Source organism: Fragaria vesca, unplaced genomic scaffold, assembly GCF_000184155.1.
Source record: "Fragaria vesca subsp. vesca unplaced genomic scaffold, FraVesHawaii_1.0 scf0513047, whole genome shotgun sequence".
In the NCBI taxonomy this organism is placed as follows: Eukaryota; Viridiplantae; Streptophyta; class Magnoliopsida; order Rosales; family Rosaceae; genus Fragaria; species Fragaria vesca.
This window is the reverse complement of record NW_004443437.1, coordinates 14,049-23,587: the sequence shown is the minus strand read 5'-3', so window position 1 is coordinate 23,587 and position 9,539 is coordinate 14,049. Positions and strand designations below refer to the sequence as shown.

Genomic DNA, 9,539 nt, shown 5'->3' with positions numbered 1-9,539 from the left:
TGCATCATTCAAAACAACTTCTTTTGTCTTAGTATATGCTATGAATTATGTAAGAACCACCCGCATTTTCAAAGTGTAAAAAGTCTCTTATAAATTTGCATTAATACATAGTCGATAATCCTTGGTTGATAGTTCTACAAGTTAATAAACATTTAAAGATTTACAAAAGAAAGAGAGAATTTACCGATGCATTGAGCAAAGAGAACAAAGGAAAGCAAGACGATAATGGAGACGGATAACTTGGATATTCTCATGGTTCTCTTTGATCTCTAATTCAACAAGACGTGATTAAGAATGTGCACTTATATATTGATCCGATCATAGCGGTAGTAATGATGGTAATAAAGACCAGCAATTAGACCATACAAATCACTATATGTTTCTAATTTATTTATAGCAAATCTCTTAAGAAAGGAATAAATGTGGTGAATCACAATTTTCTAATTTTTTTCCTACTTAAGCATTTGCAAAAAAGAAAAGGATTCTTGGCCTTAATAAAGCCTAAGATTTATGACCTTAACCTTAGGTGGCATGCTATGTCACCTAGACACATCACCAATTAAAAAGATTATGTCATGTCGTTTTTAAGCAAAAATACAATCTTATCATTCCAAATCCAATGACTATATTATTTTGTCTTTTTATTAGAGAAAAAAATTGATTTGTCTTTCTTTTATAATTAAAAAATATATATTTCTAGCATTTTCTTTCTCTTTTTCTTTTCATCACTATCATGCTTAGATTGAACGTAACATATAGTGCGAAAATACATATATTTCTGAGAATATACTAGCTTGTTCAAAAACATGAATTCTTATGAAATATATATATACATATATAATTTGTCCAAGAAAAAACAATTTCGTCCAGAATTTTTTTTTTACATATATGTATATTCGTCCAAAATAAAGTGTGTATATAAATATATATATATAATTAAATTCAGTTTACCCCCTTGTAGTTTGGGGGTGACTTCATATTAGTCCCTACACTTTTAATTTCATCAGTTTACCCCCTGAACTCTTCAATTTCTGTCTGCCGTGCTTAAATTCTCATATTCCGTTTGAATTAACCGTTAATTCTAAATATATATGTGCCCCAAAGTTAAGGTTAAAATTACCAGCAGTTAACGTCTAATTTGGATAGAAGATAGGACATTGGTCATAGTTGAGGAAAATTCAAAAGTTTGAGGGGTAAACTGATGAAATTAAAAGTATAGGGATTAACATGAAGTTACTCCCAAACCTCATGGAGGTAAACTGAATTTGATTCATATACACACACACACACAGGAAATCATCCAAAAGAAATTCGATAGAGATTTTTCTATTTTTTATTTTATTTAAAAAATTCGATACAGAATATGGCTTATATATAGATATCATAATTTACAAAAATAAAATATTAAAATGGAACTAAATTTCGATTCACAAAGATAGAATGAAATTTTAAGAAATTTACGAATTGATTTATGGTATAAAAGCCTAATTTGGTAAGATTATTAACTTAATCATTATTATTAATAAATTAACTACATTTGGTATATACGCATCCATATTAAAAAGGTAAAAAAATATTTCATATTAGTATGTAGCATCCATTAATTATTAAGGTTAAGATTATATTTTTACTTAAGAGTGAAATGACATAATTTATTAAATTGATGATGTGTCTATGTGACATGTCATGCCACATAGGATTAAAGCCATAAATCTTAGGCCTTATTAAGGCCCTCTAGCACCACCCTTGCGAAAATCAAAACCGAAGTATTTGGGTTAAAAACTTAAGATCCATAATAATCTTTTTTTTTTTTTTTTTTTTTGTGTGAACTCAAATACAATTTTGTCATTTATACTCAAGTAGAGGGAACAATATGGATCGATCCGTTGTCATGCATACAAAGGACAAGCAAGATCATCTGATTCGTATGAGGGTTGTATCCTCATTATAAATTTCGGCTCATAAGGAGCCTACAATCTAATAGCAAATAGATCATAGAAAATTGTTTCTGAACAAACTAAAAGCAAGAAAATAATGCTCCCCCATATGAAAAACATGGACCAAGAGCAATTGTTCCGAAAATAAAAAAAAAAAAAATTGAAATAGCAAAAGAGCAATTTTTGCGAAATAAACAAGAACAAAACTAAAATAGTAGAAAGGAAAATAGAAAAAACTTCAAAGAGCCTCCTTGCCCTTCAAGCTAGGGCTCGGGGCGTTACATGTGGACTCATGGTAGGAGTTGGATCTTCCTGATTAGTACTTCTTTTTGGCTTCCTGTTTTTGGAACTGATGGGACGCCCACGCTTCTTCTTTTGGCCGTCAATTGCAACCAATGCCATCTCAACTAGTTTAGTGCATCTTCTTCTGACCCTTTCGTGAACCAATAGGGCGTCTTCTGACCCTTTCGTGACCCAATAGGGCGTCTTCTCTTTTTCTTGGGAGGAGCAAAAACATGATCTGAGAGATTGACAACCTTCGAGTTAGCCAAGGCCAAGGAGGCTGCAGATGCTTGACTAGGGTTTTGAATACCCAAAGAGGATGAGGATGCTAGCATATTGGCTATGCTAGGGTTTTTGCCAAAAGATGGCAATGGAGTGATGGAAAACTTGTTCTTCGATCCTTTCGAAGAGGGTGAGAGATCAAGGTTTGGGTGCGCAGAGACCATGAGGATGATTGAAAACAAGGAGATTTGGTGCAAGATAGAGCTTTTTGGGTTTGGTGGTCGTGCTCTGGGAGAGAGAGAACGCCTTAACGTTTTTACGGTTTGGGTGCTTTTCCATAATAATCCTTTTAGAAAGGAATCAATGTGGTGAATCACATTTTTGGATTGATGTTTCAAATCCTTATTCTAGGAAGGACCCAAGAATCATTGACTTTGGTGCGTACAAAAACTTTTGTAGAGAAACCATTGATACTTGGATTAAGCATCGCATCGCATCGCCTTGCTTAGTTGCTTTATATCCTATTTAGTCACATAAGAAACATGGTTGTTTTAAGAAGAAACTCTTGTCTTTACATCTTAAATCAGGTTGTCAAGAGATTATGAGGACACTGGTAATGTTTTTGATATATAAAAAGATACTCTCAGACCTGTAAACATTGATATATTTTTTAATAAAAAGTTAAACACGCTTTAAAAAATAGTTAAAAAATTATATTAGAAACTTAAATTAAAGAGTCTACTAAATATGATCTAAAACATGTAAATGTCACATTGTCTCTCCTACGCTAGTTAGAAAACCCTAGAGGCCGACAATCGAAAGGACCAAAAAATTCAAAAAAGAAAATAAAGTAAAGCAAAAACTAAACGTCGTTTGTTTGTGACTTGCTCTGTCTTCTGCAAAAGAGTTGTCGCCTCCCTCTCTAGCTCTTCCTTCTCTTTTCGATTTCTCTGCGACCCACAAATGGCTGGAGCAACTCCGACAACCTACTCGCCGACCCCTACAACCGGGAAATCCAAATCACTCATCTTTCGAAACGACGACGTCGATTGGGTCCGAACCGACGGCCGTGATTTCCACCAATGCAGACCTGCCTGTAACCCCTTCTCTCTCTCTCTCTCTCTCTCTCTCTCTCTATATATATATATATATATGCTTCAGTGTTACTTCCTTTATTCTTTGTTTCTACTTTTTTTAGTTTAATACTGTTGATTTTGCTTGTGGAGTATGGAGTTGGTCAAATTGGTTAATCAGCTCAGCTTAGCTATTGTTTTGAATGTAAAGAACTGAGCTTTCTTTGTTGGGTTTTGTTTGATTTGAACTGCATCAATCAATGTGCTTACAGCTTTGTTACAGAGTTCTGCTTTGATGTTATTTTACTGGGTTACAGTGGCTGTTGAGTGTCCTTTTGCCTTGAACATTATACGGGTTTGGAATGATTCGCTGTTTGATTGTTGATGGTAGGTTGCTAGATATCCTTTACGAAACCCGAAGAAGTGTAATTCTTACGAATACTTTGTTATGGAGTCTGCTATGAGAATATGTGATAAGAAGAGAGAGAGAATAGCACTACGTGCTTGTAATTAGATAAATATGGTTTGAATATGAAAATAATGGTGAGAATCCCTGTACTATAAACTTGAATTGGATAGTTATAAGCTTGCCTACATTTGAAATAGGTGTTCCTTATAAAGTGAGTTCCTGTAAGTTCTTCCTTCTCGTGAGCTCTTTACAATAATGTGATTATGGACCTTGTTCATATTGTCTTATCCCTTCTGTCTAGAGTATGTCTCTATAATTGTGAGATGGTAGATGTTCAGAAACGGACTCTGTTATGAAACTCAATAAAATTGTATAGATCCTTGTTCTCTTACATAAATGATTTACTGTAAACTCTACTTAAGTCTTTGGTGTTGTGTGGTTATATTATTACGCACATAAAGAAACTCAAGTTTGTTGGTAATCTACAGTTTTCAAGACGCGTGCTGTAAACGCTGCTGCGGGATCTGCATATGCGGAATTTGGAAATACCAAGGTCATTGTTTCTGTGTGAGTATCTTTTAGAAGTTTATACATTCAATGACCTCGTCAGTCCATTATAGTAGTGAATTAACATGATATTTTGTTGAGTTTCTTTTCCACTGTTTTTGTTGTTTAATTTTGTTTCATGATGCGAATGTGAAACGTATTTCAAATTTTACTTCACTTTAGATTTGGGCCAAGAGAGAGCAAGAAGGCAATGTTATACAGTGATATAGGCCAGTTGAATTGCAATGTTAGCTATACAACTTTTTCCACTCCAGTTCATGGACAGGTATATTAATGCTTCTTCCCATTTTTCTTTTCTTAGTCTTTTTGCTCAGGGAAATCGTTTTGACTAATTTAGGACTACCTTCTCTTAGGGGTCAGACCACAAAGAGTTTTCTTCAATGCTTCATAAAGCTTTGGAGGGTGCAATAATATTGGAAACTTTCCCCAAGACTACTGTGGATGTTTTTGCGTTGGTGTTGGAATCTGGGGGCAGTAAGTTTTCAATTTCAATTGTAATATGTAAACACATGTTATTTCAACTATTGCACGTGTGAGCAGTAAGTTGCCAAGAAAAGAGAATATTGAAAGAAAAAAAATGGAAAGTCCATAGAATAGAACTTAATTGGGGCATGTAGAATATCCTCCTGCTCAGTCAATGTATATGTATTACTTGCGTTGGTGCTTCCAAAGGATCCCATTAACTGTTTTTGTGGAACCTTTGGGTGTTTGGGTGTAGATTTTCTACTATATACAAGAACACTTTCGCCAATCAGGTTTTGTAGAGAAATGGAATTGTTTCAAACTCTTGGCATTCCTTAGACTCAAATTTGGCAAACTATGAATTTCTTTTGGGTCTTTATGCTGAAGAATTATGTTTTATGCTGACCTATAATCATCTTTTGAGCTACTCAGCTTTGTTTTTATTAAAATGAGTGTTATGATGCAATTAGATAGAAAAAGTAGTTAAACATTATTACTAAACACAGAATTCAACTGAGAATAAAAGCCAGTTTTATGTACAATGATGTTGTAGCATTTCTGGTGCATTTGTGTGCCACTGATCATCTCCTCGTTTATGTCATACACTCATACTATGTTATGCAAGGCAGTAATACTTATTGGGCATGCAAATGTGCTATTGTTGGTTTCAGGTGATCTTTCTGTAGTGATATCATGTGCCAGCCTTGCTTTAGCAGATGCAGGAATAATGATGTACGACCTTGTTGCCTCAGTCTCTGTGGTATGTAACTAGTTCAGCTTTTTAAAATTTCTCTTTATTTATTATAAATGAAATATATTTCTTGACATCGTCGTGTACAAACATGATATTTTCTGTGCATAACCTGATAAAGAATACTGTGACAATTTGAAACGAGCACATTACACATGAAGTGCCGAATGTGACTTCTGATCATTTTATTGCGGACTTGTCAAGTGAATATTAAGCTTACCACCATGTTGCCTCCTTTAACTCAGCAGTGATAATATTACTCAGAGGAGAAATATTATATAGTTCTACTGTAGTTCCGTTTATATATGGCTTTCTTCTCTCTTGTATCAGGCGGTCTAAAATGTTTGACTTACTCTGTTCATACTCAGTACTAGTAGGAGAAATAGTGTGCTACTTAAATAATTAGAGCATAATTGATTAATTTCTTTTTAAGTACTTCTGTAAATGTGTCAACAGCTTATATCATATGAAGTAAAATAGCGTTGTGTTATTTCAGATCTAGAGATGAATTTAGGTGCTAAAAATGACTGTCATATGAAAGTCCATTTTTGCGGGTTTAATACTTTTGTGGATTTTCCTGACATGTTATTTTTTGGATTGTTGCCTAGTCTTGTCTGGGAAAAAACCTTGTTATTGATCCTGTTTTGGAGGAGGAAAGCTACCAAGATGGAAGCTTAATGCTTGCTTGTATGCCTTCACACTATGAGGTTACTCAGCTAACTATAACAGGGGAATGGTCAACCCCAAAAGTTAACGAGGTATGCCATCATTAGATTTATTCCTTGTTCTGTTATATTTTGTTTCAGTAAAGAAATTTTCTCTGCTTTGTTATTATCATTCAGAAGGAACCATTTAATGAACAGCATTGTTTTTCACCAAGGTCATCTTCGACTTGTGTGTTGTTTAATTCTTGCAAGCTCAGCTACATGGGTATTGATATAGATATAGAGATCATCTTTGTAGTTAATAAATCACTTGCTGTGAAGTCAACTAGGTTGACATGCTTGTCAAAATTGCAGTGTCTGTTGGGAGGTTATCTCAATAGGCCTATTCGATGTCGGGAAGTTTACCATAGTTTGGTCAATTACAGTAGATGTGGGTTGTAATACTAACATGCTTTTTACAAACCAGGGAATGCAGATATGCCTGGATGCCTGTGCAAAGCTTGCAACAATCATGAGGGAATGCTTAAAGGGGCCTGATTCTGGTTTGGAAGATTAGAAAAAGTTGTTTGACTAATTACTTTCGAATATTTGATTCTCTTTCTGTTTGACGTTTGGCCAAGTTTTGCTTGTATATTATTTGGTCCCGTTTTGGATATAGATTTATCCCAGTTAAACTGGGAATCATGGTAATTTAAAGGTGCAGTATTGTAAGTTAAAGGTGGAGTATTGTAATTTAAAGGTGGATTATTGTAACAAACGACTATTTGGGATTTTTTAATCCACGGCAGATCTTCCGCCAAGCTTTTGTATCAAAAGTTGACTATACTCTGGAATTCAAGCAGTACTGCTCGTAAACGTGTTATTTCTAGTACTGTGCGCAACCTTCTCTCCATAGTATTTCCAGAAAGACACAGATGGTGCACTGGTGCTATGAGTGATGACCATCTTGAACTTCAGCCGCTTGTTTGATCCTCTTATACATGCGCCAAGCTGCTTGTATGACACATGCAGCCCATGTTTGCAACTGCCGTGGGTGAAATCTGAATGTGTTCGCCTGAACTGTGATACCACAAACTTCCAAGTCCAGCATCTGCACACAAATGTGAAAGCTTCCAGCTCTAAAATGGCTTTAACAGTGCGTGTGGATGAGGGGAGGGTAGAACTTAGTAATACGTTAACAGAGTCCTCCGATATCTTTTTCTAGGGTTGATCTAGCTAGACTTTGTGGTGGGCATGTTTGATCTAGATTGGTTTAAGCCTTGAAGTTGTGAGAAAGTTGGCCATTAACAGAAGGGTAGTGAAATCCTCTCATTTCTCGATCATTTTATAATCCATGCTCGATATTTACTTTTTTATTAATTTAAATTTTGTCCTTGATAATTTTTTTTTCTTTTTTGAGAATATTATCAACAGTAGTTTAAATTTTGTTTTTTTATGAAAATATTGACTATAAGGGCATGTTTACTTACATGGGATGAAATTGAAAAGTGAGGGAATAATTCTGGCAGAGAAAATTTCAGTGTTTATTTACACATAATGGAATTTGAATGAGTATGGGTCCCACATCTTAAGAAGAAATCGGTTCCTTGACAATCCTGAATTATAATACCAATAGAGGAGGTGGGATTAGGAATGGTACCATAATGAATGAATTTTTATACCGAAAATACCCTCTTTAATTTTATTTTGCTAATAATATTGAGGAATTTGTTTAAGATGCTAATATTTTCATTTCTTTTTTCTTAAAGGCTTCTTTTTTATGTGCTAATAATATATTATTTTTGGAAGTTGTTTAATTTTTTTATTTATAAAATTGCTTGCTTGATTTAAATATAATATTACTAAAATGTATAAAAGTATGATGCCTTAACTTTGTTGTTCAACCCTTGCAACTTACGGTTTGAGATACACCCAAAATGCTAGTACTAGGTCCAAATGATTTTGATAAATCATGGTAGAAGAGAGTTTATGCAATAACAAGATTGCAATATAACCACGTAGCCTTTATATTATATTATTAATATGTAACCACATGATTACAATTGATACACTGAATCGAAATAGTCCATATGGTTTGTTTATTATACATAACTTATCAACTGAGACAATCAAAATGACAAACAAAGCTAGATCAACATATAGAGAAAAAATTGTTTTGAGAGTGATCGAAAAGTGTAGTTCATTTTTTCATGGGTATATTAGTAATTAAAATAGTAATTAATTACATTCTTATTCTAATTCCATGTGGTAAGTAAACAACTCAATGAAATTGAAATCTCCACATACTATATTACATTCCGTCTTTCATTCCTGATAAATTTCATTCCAAGTAAATAAACGTGTCGTAAAAGTAAAGAGAGTGTGGATACAATTTGTGGTGTGTAAATTTCACTTCCCTAATAGAAGACGAAGTAAGTTGGTCATAGATCAGACTCTTCAACCATAAAAAGAAAAAGAAACATAGATTTGAGTCTGATACTTCAAGTTGTTTCGATGCAGTTATTTCCTTCAGGGCTCTTTTGCCTCCATTGTATGAGTTTGGCTGCTATACACATTTGTAAGGCATACATCAAGTCGTGAACCGCCTGATCCTCTGTATATCTGTATAGTAGAAAAATATATATTATACAAAGAACCTGGGGATATATAAAAAGCTTGAAATTCTGGCATGGCATGTAAGACAAAATGTTTGTAGTCTTGCATGCATGCATATATGATTCAGAATCCAGATACATATAGTTAGGAGTAGGGTCACACACACGTGTAGTTTAAGATCCTCCATCCTTGGGTCACCAGAAATATATATGCATGGAGTTCCAGTCAGGCCCGAACCTGAGATTTTGAGGCCTGAGTTGAACTCTCAGAGTTGGGCCCCTAATTTTTTTTTATATATATAAAATAGCATATAACATCCAAAAATATATAGGATTTTTATGCAAAATACTTATTATGCAAATAGGATTCCAAAACCTTGATGGTTTAGTAATCTTAATTGTATTATAAATAGAAAATTTCATATAAGTCACATTCTGAACATTTTCTCCTACATAAGTCCACCATAACAGTTTTACTCATATAAGTCCACTTTTAAGGCTAAATCTGTTATTTTACTTTTACGATGTACCTAAAATGCCCTCCTCTCCTTTACACCAATTCTCTTTCTCTCCCTCT

General features: G+C 34.0%; 1 protein-coding gene across 1 annotated transcript; it reads left to right on the top strand.

Annotated features, from left to right (window-relative positions):
* The first annotated feature begins 3,299 nt into the window (after nt 1-3,299).
* LOC101290719 (exosome complex component MTR3-like) lies at nt 3,300-7,118 on the top strand. Its single transcript, XM_004309724.1, has 7 exons — nt 3,300-3,537; nt 4,412-4,490; nt 4,653-4,755; nt 4,844-4,964; nt 5,624-5,712; nt 6,312-6,461; nt 6,835-7,118. The coding sequence occupies exons 1-7, from the start codon at nt 3,405-3,407 to the stop codon at nt 6,922-6,924; spliced, it is 765 nt and encodes a 254-aa protein (XP_004309772.1). The 5' UTR covers nt 3,300-3,404; the 3' UTR covers nt 6,925-7,118.
* Nucleotides 7,119-9,539: the final 2,421 nt, after the last annotated feature.

Bases quoted from the DNA above. Each gene is read 5' to 3' on its own strand.
- LOC101290719 (XM_004309724.1), top strand. From the start codon at position 3,405: ATGGCTGGAGCAACTCCGACAACCTACTCGCCGACCCCTACAACCGGG. The intron at 3,538-4,411 runs GTAACCCCTTCT...GGTAATCTACAG, and splicing joins CCACCAATGCAGACCTGCCT to TTTTCAAGACGCGTGCTGTA. The intron at 4,491-4,652 runs GTGAGTATCTTT...ACTTCACTTTAG, and splicing joins ACCAAGGTCATTGTTTCTGT to ATTTGGGCCAAGAGAGAGCA.